We start from the raw sequence: 20,851 nt of genomic DNA, 5'->3' as shown, positions 1-20,851 counted from the left end.
TCCACATTCATGCGAGGGTGGTTTTCCTAAAAATTAAGTCTTTATTTAGTCACTAACCACGCATTTTTAATAAGCTTTTCAAAAGGAATCCTGTGTGACAGAACAGGGACAAACGTAAAACGTGCAGGGCTACGAAGACCAAAGAGAAGGGCCGAGAAAAACTGCTCCAAAACTACAAAATATCATGCACTCAAAGTATTCACACAGCACAGCATTCAGACCCCTGCATTTCTGCACACGGTATTGTGTTGTAGACGTATACATTTGCTATTTTCTGACATCAATGTACACTCAATAACCCATAATGACAAAATGAAAAAGGTTTTCAGAAAGATTTGCAAATCTAATTTGAAATGCATCATTCATATTAAAGTGGTTTAGAAAGGCCCACACCTATGTATATAGAAGGTCCCACAATTCAAACTGCATGTGTGGCCAAAAACCAAGCCATGAAGTCAAAGGAAGTCTTAGTAGACCTTCATGATAAAACTGTGGCGAGGCATACATGAATCAGGAAAAGGGTATAAAACAAAGTTTCTACATTTTTTTTTAGTGTTCCCAGGTGCACAGTGGCCTCAATAATTATGAAATGGAAGTTTTAAACCAAAACAGAGTATTTTATTTAAAAAAAAAAAAAAAAGAACCTTTGTGAAGAAAGTGACCAAGAACCACATGGTCTACAGAACCTCAGAAGTCCACGGCTGAGATGGGCGAATCTGTTGGAAGGACAGCCATCCCAGCAGCACTCCTCAAGCAGGTGTTTATGGTAGAGTGGCTAGAAAGATGCCAATCTTGACTAAAATGTACTTTGAGGATTCTGAAAGCATGAGGTAGAGGTGAACGCTTTTGGTGATCTTACTTTGAGAGTCAGATGGGGGGAGGGGTAATGCTAGAGCACGTGAGCTTATTCAGTGCAGCAGGAACAACGCACATGTTGATCTTTTTTTTTCTTTCAGTACATGTGCCATCCCTGTTTATGTGTATATCTCTGCCTGTCTGTCTCTGTATTACGCAGTGCTCTGTCTGTCTGTGTGTTATGGATCTTGAAAAAATAAGTTAAGGACAGTTGTTCATGTTAATTGCAGTCTCAATTGTTAAAAAAATATTTTAAAAGGAGCATCCCACATGAAAATACAGTGATCCCTCGCTATATCGCGCTTCGCCTTTCGCGGCTTCACTCCATCGCGGATTTTATATGTAAGCATATTTAAATATATATCGCAGATTTTTCGCTGCTTCGCGGGTTTCTGAGGACAATGGGTCTTTTAATTTCTGGTACATGCTTCCTCAGTTGGTTTGCCCAGTTGATTTCATACAAGGGACGCTATTGGCAGATGGCTGAGAAGCTACCCAACTTACTTTTCTCTTTCTCTCTCTTGCGCTTTCTCTGATCCTGACGTAGTGGGTGTGAGCAGGGGGGCTGTTCGCACACCTAGACGATATGGACGCTTGTCTAAAAATGCTGAAAGATTATCTTCACGTTGCTACCTTCTGTGCAGCTGCTTAGTGAAGCGACATGCTGCACGGTGCTTCGCATACTTAAAAGCTCGAAGGGCACGTATTGATTTTTGCATGTTTGTTTTTCTCTGTCTGTCTCTCTCTCTCTGCTCCTGACGGAGGGGGTGTGAGCTGCCGCCTTCAACAGCTTTGTACCAGCGGTGCTTCGCATATTTAAAAGCTAAACAGCCATATTGATTTGTTTGCTTTCTATGTCTTTATGACAGTCTCTGCTCCTGACGCGCACTCCTTTGAAAAGGAAGATATGTGTGCATTCTTTTAATTTTGAGACGGAACTGTCATCTCTGTCTTGTCATGGAGCACAGTTCAAACTTTTGAAAAAGAGACAAATGTTTGTTTGCAGTGTTTGAATAACGGTCCTGTCTCTCTACAACCTCCTGTGTTTCTGCGCAAATCTGTGACCCAAGCATGACAATATAAAAATAACCATATAAACATATGGTTTCTACTTCGCGGATTTTCTTATTTCGCGGGTGGCTCTGGAACGCAACCCCCGCGATGGAGGAGGGATTACTGTATAACGATCTCATTAACTGACAGTGCATACCAATTTACAAATTTTATGTCCGTTTGAGGTTAAAAAGAAAAAAAGAAGTAACACTTTATCCCCGGCGGGGAATTGAACTCATGTTTGTGAGGCAGAGCAAAGATACTCGCTCTGAGAGGCAAATCTTAGCACGCTACGCCACGGAAACTGTTGTATGGTGTGTAACGCTTTTGTGAAAGTGTTTATTTGATCTTTGGAACTCGGGTTTTACACATTCTATAGTTTATGCCTACATTTTGTAACATTTATTACTAAAATATGAAAAAGTTTCTGTTTAAACAATGTGTTTACACAGATTACTGTAGAAACGGTACACACATGGAATGCGTGTGTTCCAAATAACGATCTATTATTTCCACTCTAAAACTCCACTTCACTCCCAGACAATCAATCAAGGTATGAGCTGGGAAAAGTGCGTTCACGTTCTAAGTCGGAGGAGGGATGGAATAGCTGGCTGCTGGCAGCTTGTCTTTTATCAGCACATTTAGAGGACAAAAGACGCTGGCGGAGAGGTGTGAACGGATTTAAGAAGCGATTTAAGGTGGGCCGGATCTACGAGTTTTTTCGTAGACTCTGGTAATTCTAGTGTTAATCCCCAATAGCCTACAACCAATTTAACAATTACTGCTCTCCTAAAGTTGTATGTGTGTATTGATGTTTTATTTATTTGACTTTCACCAAATTAAATTCCATGCAACTGAAGGCAATAAACAATTTGCTCTACTTATTACTCTCTGGTATTCCTGCTGCAGAGCACCCAAACCCCCACCCCAAACGACTTCTAGCAAGCACAGAGGTTGCCACCAGATTTACGTAGCGAAGAAGCCTCTTCACTTTTAAAATTTAGAGACTGATAGAATCAGGCCAACACCTAAGCCCTAACGTATTTCCAACCTGCCACCCAAATATTAACACCACCCCAGGAAAATGCCCATACGGATTAAACACATCCAATTACACAAATATATAAATATTCCTTATTTACTACAAAAACTATTTACAAACCCGGTAAAGCAAAATAATGACAAAAGTACTAAATGCACGCCATGGACAAACCCCCACACGACGATATTTACAGTTCTGGCAAAAGTCCTTACTACAGGTGATAGAAGTGGTTCTGGAAATGTAAACTATGGCTAAAGGATGGAAAGAATTGTGGAATGCTCCCTTTTAAAAAGCTGCTTCCTGGAACTGGGATGGTGAAATACTGTCTTTCCACCAGAGTCCAGAAGAGTGTTCTTCAGCATCTTCTCAAAGAGCATTGGTGGACTGGATTGGGAGGAAAAGAAACCCACTGCCATCCTTAACACTAGAACCCCAGCCCACCTTAAATCCCTTCGCACCCCTCCATTAGCGTGTTTTCTTTTGGAAATGTGTCGATCAGCACAAGCAGCAAGAAGCCTGCTATCCCCTCCCCCCACCGCCAGAGCTCATCTCGGGCAAAAAGTTCTCTCAGCTCAAGTCTGCTTTATCTGCGTGAGGTCCTCGAGTTGTATATGGTAAATAATATATCGATATTTGGAACACATACATTTCATATGTGTTCCATGTCTACAACGATCTGTGTAAGTGTAGGATGACAGGAAATGTGAGAAATGCAAGAAATGTTGAACATATACCTAAAACACAAATTTTTCATTTTATAGTACTAACGACAATATTTTTACATGAAGTGTATAATGTGTGAAGACTGAAGTCCAAATATCAAATACACTTTCACAAAAACTATACATATAACAAAGCAAGTGTGCTTTTATTCAAGAATATCTTCACACATTATACACTTCACGTCAAAATGTTGTCATTAGTATGGAACAGACATGAAATGCATGTGCTCCAAATAACGATATATTATTTACCCTATGCAACTCAAGGACCTCACACGCAGATAAAGATGACTTGAGCTGGGAGAACTTTTTGCCCAAGATGAACTCCGGCAGTAGGGGAGGATGCGATAACAGGGTGGCTGTGCTGATCGACACATTTACAAAACAAAAGACGCTGATGGGAGAGGTGCAAAGGAATTTAAGGTGGGCCGGGATTACGAGTTTTTTCGTAGGCTTCAGGGATGCTAGTGTTAAATCCGGTGGCTGAGCACAATCCTTCTCCACTACGAATGCCCATTTAATGAAAGGAGCTGCTGATGATGAAGTTGCCTGGAAAATGGCACAATCAAAAAGTCCCGCCACATCCTTCTCTTCCGGTTTTAAAATCGGTACAGTGCATACAAACCACAAACTACAAATCCCATAAGCCCCTTTGCATCAGTGTAAACCTGTTTAAAGACATCGACCCCAATTTACAAACAGGAATCGGTGCAACCAGTGTTGTTATTCACATTTAACAATCACTCAACAGGACATACGTACACACAAATAAAACCCCCTATTTGTCCCCGCTACACTGCTTACCAGACATTGATGACTACATGTCTGAGACAGTACTTGGTCAGGAGGTGTGCATCTCCTGTACTTTCACTGTCAAGAGCTGCTATGCAGACTAGTTTATTCCAAGACTGAACATCATCTCACTGTTTCTAGTAATTAAAGCTAGAGAGTGTCAACATGTTGCATGATGATTTGCACATATAAGAATTTCCCTGTACTAGTCTATACACATAATAATAATGACCCTATAAAACAACACAAATTATTAAAATACTCAATATCAGTATGTCAGAGGTTCTGCTCAGGTCCTGAGAGTCATTACTTATACCAACAAGACATGGTGTTAATGGTGAGTGAAAATTATGGCAAATGGTTAGAATGCAAAGGAAAATAGTTTAGTAAAATCTGTTTTTAGTAGAATAAACCCTCGACCGTAAAGCAAGCAATTTCAGCAAAGCACAGGAAAAATGCAGACATGGGTATGCAGGTGGTCACAGCATACAACACCCTGCCTAGTGATGCAAAATGAAAGGATATCGAAAGAGTCAGAGAATGACAAACAGCTTAAAAAACAGAGAAATCATAAAAGATTAAGTGCTCTCAGAGCACAGAAATCAAAAAGAGGAGTTCCACAAATAATCTTCACAGATAAGAATGTCAGTAGGGAAATGATTAAAGAGAAAGCCTGTATTTTTGACATATTCAGTGGTGTGCAAAAGTATTCAGTTCCTTTGAAAGTCATCATAACTTTTTGCATGACAGATTTGTAGACATATTTATCCATTCAATATTTTAAACGTGAACTCTTATGATGTAACAATACATTTCCAAAGTCAAAATGAACCATGTAGATGGTTCCTGTAGATATTTAACAGAGGAAAAGTGTTAAGGGGAGGGAAAAAAAAAAAAAAAAAAAAAAAAGATGCCAAATAATCAAATGTGTAAAAGTATTCATTTTTTAATGTCAGAACTTCTAATCTCCATGTCTACTATGTGTGCCTAATTCTTTTCCTTCTCCTGTGCAGTATTCCCTTCCCTTAAGCTACAATGCCTGTCTTGATGATTTGGGTAACTGAATGTCATTATGACTTTCAAACTATGTACAGTCATTAAGAACAGCGTATTTTACTCCGGTTCTGAGTCTGTGTCACTGACCATCAGAATGTCAGTGTCTGAGGGCCATCCAGTGTAATTTGGTCTTTTTTCCTTGACTGAAGTGAGCTAGCATTTGACACAGGGCTTAGGTTCAAACTGCTCAAGTGATGGGCCTTCTGTGCCGATTCTAAATCCTCCAAGGTTGAGACACTGAGTGGGATTTTGCACTTTTAATTTTATTCTGTTCTGTACTGAAAAGTCACATTCACACCGGCCTCTGAAATTGGCACAACAGGCACGATCTCAGCAAGATGTAGAATGTTGTGGAAATCTATGCCATAAAGCTGTTTTGTCAGTAAAACTGTTGTAAGACATGTCTGCGAATAGGCCTTTAATCAGACTTTTTAGCAATCTCCATTGCGTTTGTGCAGCCTTAACATCACATGCATTCTTTAATAAAATGTCTTGATACGATTTAATCAAAGTGTCAATCTCGTTTTCTCCAAAAGTGGTTAAATCATCTGGCCATGAATCATGATAGAAGATTGAGAAGCAACTAATGATCTCAGACCCATGCAAGCTTTCTTGCTGTGTCATACCCCTCATATTTTCAAACTGGCTTTCCAGTTCCTTCACTGTAACCTCCACTGTTTTCTCAACATGACTGGTGAGACTTGTGCCTCTGAGTTACGATATTCTGAAAGGTAATGCCTGTATTGGTGCTACTCACCGACTTTCTCCACCTTTTAGTTTTCAGTCTGTCTGAGATCTGTGTTATCCTGAGGCATCACATTTTATGCCGAGCAAGTGTTTCTAGCGCAGTGTGCTGCAGAAACTCCTGCAACTTTCCATTCCTTAATGGACTGTCTGATATCTCCTTGATTGGGAGAACAGCTTGAGACAAAAATCAAAGAAGGAAGGGGGTACGCATTTCTCCAGCTCTGTACCAGCCATGGAAATGAGTGCCCACCAGTGGATGAGACAGAATGTCACAGTTGACATGGAAGTGATAAAGACAACTTTCTACATCCTTTTGAAATACATTTTGAAGAATTTCAACTGTCCAGTATTCATTTTTTAAGCAGCAGATGGGGGCACGGATTTCTATTGTCGTGGTCCAAATGGGACAGTAAGTGTCCCTTCCAGTGGAAAGGACAAAAGGATACTGTGGAGAAAATAAGTGACAAAAGACTTCCTAGATTCTTTAAAATAGGTTTAGTTCAATTTTAGCTGTCCAGTGTTCATTTTGTAAACAGAAGAGCATTTCAATGACAAAAGCTCAGTTGTGGAAATGAGTGCCTCCTCCAGTGGACGGGATGGAGAGGCACGTTAAATATGAAATTGATGTAGAATACTTTCTACAATTTTATAAAATATCTTTTGAACAATTTCAATTATACAGTGTTGATTTTGCAATCAGCTTACAGGGGCACACATTCCTATGGCAAAGACTAAGGGATGGAGAAGCATACAATGGAAAACTACCAGACAGACTTATTAAAGACACTGTGCAGCACATTTTAGTCAGTTTTAACCTGCCATGATCAACTATGTATTTAATATACAGGAAAAACATGTTTTATACGATGATACCTGCTGTGAAAATTAGAAACTCCCCCAATTTAAAGAGGGGGTGATTCACACAGATTTAGTCACTCATATGACAGAGGTGAAATTTGAGTTCCACAACAAAGCCTTTCCCATGGAAATGCCATCTTTTTCCCCTAGGGGGAAAAACAAATACAGAGTAAATAAGAGCACAGCACCGTGAAGGATGTGAAAGTGGATTGATACATTTATTCTAACAATTTATAATTAAAATGTCTTTGTACAGAGTTCTTACATGTCAAGTAATTAATTATTAATACATTTACTACTATTATTTTAGTTTCCATGTTTCTTTGTTAATGAGCTCCAGATGAAAAATGTGTTGGTAACAGAACAGCGGGCAGGCAGCTGCACATACGTGTGTACTGGTGAACAGGCCGCCACTCTGCATGAAGCATTTGCAAAATCAACAGATAAATGGTATGCAAAGTTGCGTGAACACGAGGAGATCCATGACAATCATGCCTTAGTGTGCCTGCACCAAATCAGAAGAGATCAGAAGGGACACTGAATTCCATGGGCACAGATACAGTATCTTCATAACAGGAGAACTACATGATGGGCAGATGAATTTCAAATGTTTTGCAGGTGCTCTTCCTTGCATTTTGATGACCTGCTGCATCATATTGAGATTTTTGTTCATCATTCTGGAACAAGGCTAACAAAGCCTCATCTTGAAATTCACCACTTGGAATACATGACCACTGCATCAGCTGCACCTTGTACTTAGAAATATTTTTGTGCGCATCTCCAAATCTGATGTCATTTTCACCACGCATTAAGTGGAAATCAGCACTCAGATATCTAAGGGGTAACCTGTACCAACACACACGTTAATTGCACACTCAACTAATAAATCAATAAATAACTTTCAATGGGACCGAATACATTTGCACGCCAGTGTATGTGCACGAGAGGCACATCCTACATATTATCAATTTCTTTTGACTTCTTCTCAAACTGCAAACCATCCATGACAGGCTCCAAGATCTCACATAGGCAAGAGCAGGTTTTAGCCAAATAACATTTAGACTTCCAACAAAACTGATTATACCAGATCTGTGGATGATTGTCATGGATATTTGTAACTTGACAAGCCAGACAGCACAAAATATGCAGATATGATCCACACTTTCCATCACCGAACTGTCAATATGAATCAAGACAGTTTGAGTTATTTGTTGATAAATGGGTATTTGACCATACCACAACAGTCAAACAGTACCTTTAAACAAATTTATTACTGAGGAAATGTAGTCACATTATAACATCTCTAATGAAAACAAGAAACCCTAATTTTAGCCTTCTTTCAAGTTCCCATTAACCTGCTCTTGACCCTCCCAAGTACAGAGCTCTTCGAATCAGACGCTGGAGGGCTGGGCTTCATTTCAGTTTTATAAATCTCCAGATCTCTTCAAAGCAACCTTAATTAATACTTAATTGGCAGTTGTAAGGTTGGATAAGGAAAGGTATGAACTTACAATGTTTTGTAAGCCCGATTTAATAAAAAAAAAAAAGTTATTTGTGCAAAACTCCATTTACATTGTTTGCCTTGTAATTACATCCACTTACTTGCTTACAATCTATCATGCTAGACAATGCCACCATTTTACACACTCTGCTGATTCTGAAGCATCAGCGGAAACGACAAGAATTGGCATCTTGAAAAGGACAGTGTACAGTCACAGAGCTTTAAACAATGTCAATCAAAACTGTCCCAGATAACATCCGCAAAAGGGTTTCCTGCTTTTAGGATTCTGTGCATTACTCATGTTCCGTAGATCGTGTTTTTCCAATGCTGCTAATTAAGTTGCGTGTGTCACTTTCTTCAAAGAGAGGACATGTGCCAACTCCACTCACCAAAAAGTTGAGCAGCCACAATGACAGCCTCTGTGGGGTACTGCTGTCAAGCTATCCATACCTCAGGAACTTGCAAATCAAGCTTTCTGCATATCAAATTTTAATACATTATTACATTGCAGATTGCTTCAGGCAGGAAGTGGCAGCTGCTAACAGCAGAAGTGAAGACAACGAATGGTGTGAGCGAAGTAAAGAGGACCCCTCAAGTCACAGTCACATAAATGGGAGAAGTGGCATTGAAAACAGAGCTGACCGTTTGCATGCAGAATGACTTAACCACTTCTGTTTTAAACAGCTTTATTGTTGATTAAATCGATGTTTTACTTAATTTCATATTGTTTACTTCTTAAAGATTAATAAGCAATGGCAAATTATTTTACCCGTTTTTTCCTTAAAAAAAAAAAAAAAATTATATATATTTCATAATACTATTTTAAGAATTAAATAACAACATTCACAAACCAACTAAATCTATTTGGGTCACATGGGACTGGTGCCCATCCCAATAGCACTGAGCACAAGGCAGGAATCAGGCCTGGACAGAGAACCAATTACTACCCTTGACAAGATGTATGCATCTTTTGATTGGATGGATAATCCCAGATGCTTTCTATTGAGAAAATGAGCACTTCTGAATAAGAATGACAGGAATATTTTTATATCACACAATCCAAAAAGGTCCAAAAAGGTCATGCATCTGCTGAAACATCTGCTACCTGTTGAACACAAAGGAAAGATGGGTATGATATGCTGCGACTGGGAAGAACACGACAACAGGGAGCACTATCAGAACAAAATAGGCATGAGCCGCATGCTAGCATCCACAATGCATGGAGGCAAATGAAACTCCGATCTGTGCAAGGGTGGAGGTCAACTGTACTCTAATATTGAATGTTATCCATCCATCCTCTTCCGCTTATCCAAGGTTGGGTCGCGAGGGCAGCAGCTTGAGCAGAGATGCCCAGACTTCCCTCTCCCCGACCACTTCTTCTAGCTCTTCCGGGAGAATCCCGAGGCGTTCCCAGGCCAGCCAGGAGACATAGTCCCTCCAGCGTGTCCTGGGTCTTCCCCGAGGCCTCCTCCCGGTTGGACATGCCCGGAACACCTCACCAGGAGACACCTCATCTGACTCCTCTCGATGCGGAGGAGCAGCGGCTCTACTCTGAGCCCCTCCCGGATGACTGAGCTTCTCACCATATCTTTAAGGGAGAGCCCAGACACCCTGCGGAGGAAACTCATTTCAGCCGCTTGTATTCGCAATCTCGTTCTTTCGGTCACTACTCATAGCTCATGACCATAGGTGAGGGTAGGAACATAGATCGACTGGTAAATTGAGAGCTTTGCCTTACGGCTCAGCTCCTTTTTCACCACGACAGACCGATGCAGAGCCCGCATCACTGCGGACGGCGCACCAATCCGCCTGTCGATCTCACGCTCCATTCTTCCCTCACTCGTGAACAAGACCCCGAGATACTTGAACTCCTCCACTTGAGGCAGGATCTCGCTACCAACCCTGAGAGGGCACTCCACCCTTTTCCGGCTGAGGACCATGGTCTCGGATTTGGAGGTGCTGATTCCCATCCCAGCCACTTCACACTCAGCTGCAAACCGATCCAGAGTTATTTGTTGTAAATACTTTCTTTTTCATTGAAAACAGCTGGAATTTTTCACATGCAAATGTAATGCTAAGTAGGTAGTTTGCTGCAGGAGACGGAGGACATTCCAAAGGTAATAATCAGTCATATTGTGAATACCGCGTTGAGTGTGCATCAGCCTCTCATATCACAAGGAAACTCTTGCCTATTGCTAATGTTTGGCCAGTCAACAGTTCTGTTAGTACCAAAAGCATGTCAAATCCCTTTGTTTTAGATATGGTGAGCAAAACATTATTTTATCTGTCAATTTCAGGCACTGCTGCTAGGATGCCACTTTTGCACCTCAACGCCCAGCGTTTTATTTGTGTAAATGAGTGTGTATTATAAATGTCCTCCAGGGTTGGAAAATGTATACTGATAACCCTCTGCACTCTTGACACAATCCGCCATAGAGCTTTCTGATCAGCTACTGTGCAGCTACAATTCTGTTGTGGAGAAATCTTCAGAAAAAAGGAGCAGAGTCTTCAGAAGGGCAGTTGGAATTTAAGATTTTATTACCTAGAATAGAAAACAATTGCAGAGCACATAAAGCCCGTCTCAGTTCATGAAATGAGCCCAGTGATTTGGGTGCGGTTCTTTATGTCATTTCAAATTGGAAGCCTTTTAATTGATCAGCCCTCATCATTGAGTTGGAACCAGGATGACCCACATCTAAAAGCTGAACTGTTCAATTAATACTTGCTTGTTGCACCAGCATCCGGTAAGACTAAAATCATAGGCAGCTTTACTGGCAAGAGCAAAGCTGCTGCAGTTAGAAGCAAGCAAGAGACCTTGGGTTAGCAAGCACAGTGTTAAAGCCTTTAGTAATGATCCCTTAAATTTTTATATAGCTCAAAGCCAGCTAATGTGATACATGTTTTTTTCCTTTAATTAGTTACAATATTGATTCATGAGGAAGCACTGACATAGAAACTTAAATACTATCTAGAATGTATCTATACAGGCCAATATTACAGCCTGAGAGCAAAGGCAGCTGCGTCATCAGGCAGTGACGTGCAGCCACATACGGTCTGACTTACCAATACAGGGGCTAACCTTGATAATCAATTCTTAAAGCTTCTATATCATTCAACCTAACTAACACAATACAGCAAGCTTTTAATCTGACCATCTGAAATATTCATAAGCCTTAATATGTACATGTAAATTCTAAAATGTTTATATGTTTAAAGTGTTTATGTACCAGGGGCCTCATGCATAACGCCGTGCGTAGAATTTGCACTATAACATGACATAAGCACAATCCGAAATGTGCGGATCTGTGCGTTCACCAACTTCCGCGTTCTTCAGCTACATAAACCCCGCTCAGCGTGGAAATAAACGCACGTGCACGCGGTTGCTGTCCCGCCCCAACTCCTCCCAGAATTACGCCTCTTTGAATATGCAAATCAATATAAGTAGCCCTTAAGCCCAGCGTTCTGTGAAAAGGCAATGGCAAAAGTACGAGGAAAAATAGAAGAATTTCAGTGAACACCAAATGGAGGCAAAGAAAAACGTACTATTTGTTGGTTTAAACAGTTATATAAAGCAACAAAAGAAAGCTGATCGAGTGACATAGCGTGTCGGAGAAACTCGAAAGCTCAAGTTCACAAAGTCGCACAGTGCCCAAAACAAGAAACTTGTCACCTATCAAAGTCGGCGTGAAAAGGCGAGTCGTAGCCCACCGTCTGAGTGTCATACGAAAGCTTATTAGGGTACAGTGAAATAAAAGGCACACAGTGTGAAAAAAGCACAAAATGTCAACTTTAATCTCGAAATTTCTACTTTAATCATGTAGTTTATTTTGTCATTAACCCCTTAACCGCCCTCTGCTGGATATATCCAGCATCGTAGCTTTATTGCTGACGCCTTACTGCCGGAATTATCCGGCACATTTGCCTGTGGTTATGTGAATGCCTGGCGCGTAGTATAACTGACAGTTTGGCATGGGTATTATTACTACGTTGTATTTCGACAACTCTGCGCTTGTATTGGCCGATCACGTGATGTGATTCGAAAGTGAAAGCTGTGAATATGGCGAAACGTAAACTGACTTCAAGTGAGGTTTTGCAGGCGATTTTGGACAATAATTCTGATCATGATTGTAGCAGTTCTGAAGAAGATTTTAGCGACAATGATGATCAGCAACGTGCGCTGCATGATACTGTGAATGACGACGCATCGGATGATGGCGATGAGTGGGTGTATCCCCAGCATCTCAACTGGACTGCTGCCCGTTATCTGAGCCAGATATGAAAGATCCAAACCGTGACCGTTTGTTCAAGCTACGTCCTTTGATTGACCATTTATTTGAAACATTTCAGCAGGTATTTCAGCAGGTAAATACTGCTTGAATAAATGTAAAGTAAAAAAACGAAAATTGTTCAGATTTCTCCTGGCATGGGAAATATTTAGGGAGTTGGCAGTTAAAAGGTTAAAGTAGAACATCATAAACTTCATCTTAAAATCGTTTAAATTACTAGTTTCTCAAATCACATCGTAACTAAAGTAGCACATTAAATGCTTTTTTTTGTATTTGATCTTATATGTGCTCTATGTGCTTGAATCACTACGTGCTCTTCCTCCGACAGGACACAGAATCCATTACGTTCATAATATTACAGCTCTCTGAGTAATTAAAATACTGAGAAGTATATGTGATATCATTCTCATGATGATACGAGTTAAAGCACGTTATTAAACATGGGAACATGGTGCCGCAGTGATTGTTCATGTCTTACAGCAAGATGCTTGCTGCGCCATTCGACCTTCAATGAAATGCTCAATTACAGAAGTACTGTCTTTTTCAAACGTACTAACCCCCAATTCCTGTCCTTACTTTTCTTTCTCCAAATACCCAATCGCCACACAATCAGCTCTGTAATAAGACATTAAGCCATCTGTAAGCTTAGAATGCCGATTCTTCGAAACGTTTACGGAACATCGAAATATCTTCGTAATGTTTAATTATTCTATCCATCTATCCTTCCAGTGTCGCGCCAACCACAGCATGAAAACAGCGCGAGGCAGGAACAAACCATGAACGAAGCTCAAGCTCGCTAGCGCTGCGGCACCGTGTAGTTAAAGTTAAAGTTTTATCTGTATAATATAAATCAACATATTTTGCTGCATTTCATCTTACAAATGATATCGTCATCATACGTAAATACGCGCTTTATAAAGTGGCTCAGGATGTGCAATATTATAACTGTATCATAAGTACAATTACCTCACGGTAACTTGCAAGTACAAACAGTTCTACAAGGTGCACTTGAGCCGCCATCGTGGATGTGGATCTAAGAAAGGGTGACCACATAGGAACAGTAGCACTGCTTTGACGCTGGGTGCCGCCAGTCTGCAAAACCTAACGGAGGACTTGCGTACGACAGGGTATGAGGTACCGTGGAAAAGTGCGTGGCTTTACGCCAAGTGTAGGTTTTATACATCGCGATTTGAATGTGGAAACATTCTTATGCAACATTTCTGTGCGTATGCACCATTTATACATGAGGCCCCAGGGCTGTTAAGTCATGGCGCGCAGCTGCACAGTGGTCTGACAAAGGCCAAGCCACTGCTTACGTCATGGCACAGGTTCTGGAAAAAGTCACTAACTTTCGACAATCAACTCTTAAGACCCTATAGTGCTCAAACGAACTAATATCATAATATATGGTATTTTAATCTTATTACCTATGGTATTGGAGAGCCCTAATACATCTAAATGCCATTTCAGTGCTTATATATTTCATACGCTAGCTTGAAAGCTTGCCCTTTACTCACAAAGGTTTGTTTGGTCTTTTATCAGCACTTGCATCCTTAAAACAAAATCTGCGTGCTTGCTTCCTCAAAGAACATGGTGATGACTTTGGCTCACTGCTTGACTCACAGAAACTCAAAACAAAGCAAGTGAGAAAGACCACAAAATAAACGGTGTATTTTTAAAGTTCCTCCAGGCCTAGGCATTTCATAGCTAAAAACACTAAAACTAATAATAAACCATATTGATCTTTAATCAAAATTCTCAACAATACCACACACACATACATTGGGTTGAAATACTCGGAGTGGTGCACTGAGTTTAACAACGCTAAAGCAGCTATGGTATTTGGAATAGTTTGTTCATTCTGAACACCATTATATTGTTACAGAATGAATACAAATCAAGTGAATACAAATCAATTAATGAATACAAATCAACAAGCTCTTTTCGTCTTTCACGTGGTTCACTATGAGACTTTATCTCTTATGTTGGACAATAAACACTGAAAGACTGCTGGAGATCCTTTGTCTGTTATGGTTTCCATTGCACTTGTAGTCATAGATCTAACAAGTTAATAGACCTAATACAAATATGAATTCAAATAGAGAGAAACAATAATCAGGATTATGTATACCAAGTAAACTTTTGATATTTAGACTGGCAGGAATACTTTATTAGCAATATGGCTGATTTTGTAATGCCAGTTGCAGTGTGAGAGATTGAGTATGCTTTCTTTACTTTGGTTTTATTACTGAGGTTTTTGTTTTGTTTAAGCTAACATATGGAAATCTGTTTCTCCTATTTTAATAAAGTGTGAAGTAATTTAACAAATAACACTGGAAAACTATGTATTCAGTGAAAAAAAGATTAGAAAAGCAGTTTCCTCTAAATGGATAATAGTTTGCACTAAAAACACCAGAACAGGCACAAATAATTAGCCAAAGGATCAAAGGGCACACAGGGCTCCAACTTTACTTAAACATACGACTTTCACCATGTAGCGGAGCATCAATAGATCTGAAGGTCACCCGAGAGGTCATAAAGAACATCCTTTATTCAGGCAATGCCTACTGTTTTCGACTATTATTATAATCCTGTTATTACTACTTATGTGTTTATCCATTGCAACGGACAACATATGACATACAGTACAAAAGGTTACATTTCTTTGATCTTTGCAATTGAAACAGAGGCAGGTGAAGTGACTTGCTTACAGTCACACAGTGTCAGTACTAGAATTTGAAACCACCACCTCTGAGGTCCAAAGCCTTAACCACAATGCCAAAAAAAAAATAGCACCTAAAAGGAAAAAAAAAGGAAAAAATAAACAATAGAAGTAAAGACAAACAGACAAAAAATCTCCCAGTATTACATTATGATAAATACAGTGACTCTAAAAACTCACAAGCACACACAATGCAATGTCACAGAAAGTAAACTTGATTTTCACAAAAGAGGCAGAGAAAGCCTCAGGCAGAGGTAAAGAGGAGCCACATTTTTCATAGTTTGTCCATAAAACTGAATATCTTTCCTGCCCTAAGCTAAACATATAATAAACTTCAAGAAAAGTTAAATGCATAATACAGAAAGAGTGGGAAATTATTTTATCTATACAGTATACAAAAAAAAAATTCAAATGTAACTCTTGTTTCAAAGTAAGTGACCAGCAGGGCATCATAACTATCAAGAAGATGGTAAAGGTCTAACACCTAACAGTCTTGCATATTGTACAAGGACATGTGGTTTCTTTGCAGTTACCCTGGTTTCTATAAGCAACGGTTTTTTGAAGCACTGTCTTTTTCTGTGATAAAACTAAGAGAGTTCACCAAGGAGTGTTAGGTCAGAAGCTTCAGGATGAAACACAGATGACTTGTATATTGATTTGAGTGCCCAGCGAATACCCACTCATTCACAATTTAAGGAAGTGCTGAAAAACATTACTGCTTAACCAGATTTGCTTTTGTGAATTAAATGATTTTTTGCACAACACGCAAAGATACACAATGTTAAACTACAAATAGGAAATTACACTTGTGATTTGCGTTTTCTATGTTTCATGATATTGTATTAATTTCACTGATGCATTAATATATTCTTCCAAACCGCCATTATTTGTACAGTAAATGAACCTCAACTGGCCAGTTTGACAGTATCATGGCAAGTCAGAACAGAAACTTAACAGGGATGTCAGTGTTAGATCCAACAAGCTGCTTTACATAAAGCATAAACTGCTGAAAACAGATTAAGTCATAAAAAAGCACAAGTACCTTCTGAATGCGATGAACTGTGATGTGGTGTCCTCCTCCAGCCCTGGGGCTGACTTTAAAAGTGATAGAATAGTGTTCTGAAGTTCTGTTTGGAGAAAACATAAAAACAAAAAGTGCAATTGTTCATAAATTAAAGTCACTTGAAATTTCTAGGACAGAGAGGCACAAAATAGACAGAACACGGAGGACAAGAAGTCTGGCTAGAATAATGGTGCACACAGAAAGGAAATCCACCTGTGATTGCACATCAAGCCGTGAAGCAGAAGAAAAGGCAAGTCCACTTCCAGTAAAATTACTTCTGAATTTTTTAATCAGATACATGTTGAGCATACCAAATACAGCTAGATATATCAAGTGGAATAAAAACACAGATGTTTCTAACTAAACTATTAACCATTAAAAGGTGACCATTCCAAGTAAAATTTTTTACAAACGCATAAAAGAAATATTTACAAACATTTTATCCCACACAATAAACTGATAAAGTCGTTGACAGGTGATATTAGCATTCTCACAGACATAGTAAAAGAGACAGTTTTAATAAAAGTCATCTGCGTTTAAGAGTGTTCCCAAATTTCTAAAAAGTACAACACACCTTCACAACTAGAAGTTTGATTAGATAAAACATGTATAATCTTGGATGCCTTTGTCCTAAATTTTCAAATGAGTGTCTGCTTTTCGCTTTGCTGCTAGGTTATCACAAGTACATCACAAGGTTTTTTTGGTAACAAAGATGGAAGTTTCAAGGTAATCAGTGGGCGACATATTGCATGTTGATTAGCACAATACAAGTAAACATTTCACAGTCCTCTGTACACATGACTGTATACGAATGTATACTTAATACATACTGTAAATAATCATGACCTCCAGATTACCATACATGGAAATTTTATGGGTTAAAGGTTTTACAAAAAGTGCTAAAAAGGCATTAAATAATATATACTGGAATTTTTCGAGCAAGGTTTCAGGACCTGGGAGCATCACTGAACAAGTGGTATAGGAACAGGGTTAAGGAATGTACCAAGGAAGCAGACTTGTGTTTAACATTAAACAAAGTGGAGTTATGTATTTAAATACATTTTTGTTCATCAATCCACCAGAGATTACATATATGACAATACTACAACCACTACTAAGGATGCTCCGATTGATCAGCCGCTGATCTAAATTGGCAGATTTTCACTAAAAAAGACTAATCAGTGATTGGTAAATTGGCCGATCACAAAAACTGATCTTATTAGCCCCTAGCTTTTAAAGCTTTATGCTAATTTAGTTGTTGTGCTCCTTTACGCGAGGTATTATGGTAGTTTTTTTTTTGGTTTTTTTTGCTGCAAACTTCCTTCAGCGTAAACAAAGAGCAGCAAGTTGAGGCTTGAGTGAGAGACGATTGGAATATTAGCGTTTACATTGAATAAGGTGGAGTAATAAAAAATAGGGGTAGTTGTCCTGTGCAGTTAGACAATCAGCAAGAAAAGCTACTTTAATTAATTCAGACCTTATTATATTTTTTTAATTAAAACGGACAACATTTCAGGTTATACAGCAGGCTTTTTTTAAAATACAGCAGCTTACATTTTTAATTGGAAAAAGAAATATGATTTTGAAATTGCTGCTTAGTACACAATAGGCTTGTTAGCTTAACAGCAAAATGTGTCTTTTACTTATAAACCTGTTAAATATATCCATCTTCCTGATGAACAACTTCTGAATATTTGATAAATTTGCTCGGTGTTTATTATTTGTTGTTGTGTTTCATACAGTATACAAGAAACTGCTGAATTATTAAAATGGTAATCCATATTCACAATTACACCGCAAGAATTATGAATGTCTAGCTGAGACATTGAAGGAAAAAAAACCTGTATAAATACAGTAAATGTATTTAACAGTAAACATAAGCTGTACTGCAATTAATGATTTACAATGATTAAGACCAATAAGTGTAGGTATTTTTACATTTATCAGTGTTTAATTGCCAAAATCAATTGACTGAGGGGGGGAAAAAAAAAATGCACACACTTTTTTGTTGTAAGTGAAATGGTGAAAACTACCTTTTTTAATGAAGCCTTTAATAGATTGTTATATTGTTTAATTTTTTTTGTAATGTACCTGTTTGTAATTATGAGAAGCATTTTCTATTCTTCTATTCCATATGTATTTTAGATACATATTTATGCATTAAGATATGTATTTTAAGTAAATTTTATTTATTTTAGTTTTTTTTATGGTCACTGAACAATAAGCCTACAGAATTTCATTTTGTTAATAAAAAAAACAAAAAAAAAAAACAAAAAAAAAAACAAAAACATAGTACATAAGGCTTCTATACATCTGGATATGCTGGAATTTAGTGTAAAAAGTTTTTAAAGGGATAGGGATAGACAGCTTGAGAGAGAGAGAAGAATATGGTATCGTCCTTTTAAAAAAAAAAAAAAAAAAATATTGGCGCATCCCTAACCACTACCATATTCATAATAGTACCAAATGTAATATATTCACATCTCTGATCACCATTATATTTGATTTGTTCCCATCCCTGCTAATTAATGTAGCGCTTAAAATCAGAATAGTGTGACGTGTAGATCAGAACAGTACATTATCAACATTATATATATTATATATATATATATATTATATATATATATATATATATATATATATATATATATATATATATATATATAACAATATACAACAGATCAGCCAACATCATCCGACTAGAACTTGTCGCGGAAACAGATTTTTGATATAATGTACTACTTCCCCCCCCCATTATATTTTAGTCCCTCATGCAGATTATTCCACATTAGCAATTAAAACAGAAACAATCCTTATATCATTTGGGAGAGTACTGCAGTACTTACATTATTCCTTATGTATGACCCACCTTGGTTTATTAACAAGCAAAATGCGAATTTATTGACCACAAGAGAAACAAAGCAACTCATGCCATCTTCACCATGGTGAAAAGGCTAATAAGAGTGTAGCTCAATAAATACATAAGAACGTGGTTTAGAATACAATGAAAATAAATAAATATTGTGGCCAGAACCAAAGTCACTGAACACAAAGAAAAAAAGTTAGAATACTACTTTAAAGCCACTTACCTAGATTTGCTTTTCAGCAGCTTACAGATGGCACCAATTAAATTAGCTCCTTTAATATAAGGTAATGTATGTTTAATGATGCAAAACCAAAATGCTACCAAAACATTATGACTAATACCTATTACTGTTTTTTCAAAACAAATGAAAACTTGGAGTAGGGCCAAGCCTTCTATATAGTAATTCACAGATCTCCGAACTTGCACAAAAGAAAACACCACCCAATATAATGCTACACCTCAAAAGGGTGCTTGTTAATACTAATATTGATGCTTGAATTAACATAAATCACATGCACACAAGAGAATTGCAATATACTGGACTGTCATGCCCTTGTGATGTTGCTTTTTGTTACATCTGTCGTAATTACATTTGCTACAATCACATTTAATTTGAAGAGAACAGAATTTATGGAACCTAGATTACATAGCAAAAAGTCTGATTTATCTGGTCTATATAAGGTATACATTTAACTGCTAATGCTCTGTTAAATTGTAATTATTTGACCTAACCAAAGGTTGTAAAGTTAGATCCATATGAATTAAAAAGCAATGCACAAACACTGCTGAACATGACTACTGTATTTGTAAACGAAGGAAGAGTGTTTTCATTTTTTTTTTTTTTTGCTTTCAGACATTTTGGCACACTTGTATACATTACAACAAACGTAAATGAGAAATTGCCCACGTTCTGGTGTTTGAGAACCCATCATGTTATTACCAAAACTTCATACATCCCACAAAATACCTGCATCAGTTCAAGTGATTCTCAGAAGTCTACCAGTCCCAATTATAGGCAACCTTCATCAAGTGACACAAGAACCTCTTTGCCTTTGTTGTGAACTATCCCCTCCCACATCAGCTGTCAATGGGTCCTTTGTAAATTGCAGTCCCTCAGCAGGAATGTTAAAACTGTCAAACCTCACAGCAAAGATTGCACTCCAATTGCCTAACAATGCTTACATTATTGTGACAATTTGGCCAGGTGACAAGTTATTTACTAAGTCACGCAGGGTTAGTTTGCTTCCCGGGTCCTCCCTGTGTGGAGTTTGCATGTTCTTCCCGTGTC

At 38.4% G+C, this 20,851-nt stretch overlaps 1 protein-coding gene across 1 annotated transcript in view; it reads right to left on the bottom strand.

The window, feature by feature from the left end:
- Positions 1 to 20,851, bottom strand: part of helb (helicase (DNA) B) — an 82,622-nt gene that overhangs the window by 7,919 nt on the left and 53,852 nt on the right. The window contains exon 8 of the mRNA XM_028806935.2: positions 16,677 to 16,761. Within this exon, the coding sequence (XP_028662768.1) occupies positions 16,677 to 16,761 (85 nt within the window). The remainder of the gene's footprint in view (positions 1 to 16,676; positions 16,762 to 20,851) is intronic.

The sequence above is a fragment of the Erpetoichthys calabaricus genome, chromosome 1, assembly GCF_900747795.2.
Source record: "Erpetoichthys calabaricus chromosome 1, fErpCal1.3, whole genome shotgun sequence".
Classification (NCBI taxonomy): Eukaryota; Metazoa; Chordata; class Cladistia; order Polypteriformes; family Polypteridae; genus Erpetoichthys; species Erpetoichthys calabaricus.
The sequence above is the reverse complement of the archived record's forward strand: the minus strand, read 5'-3'. Positions and strand labels throughout refer to the sequence as shown.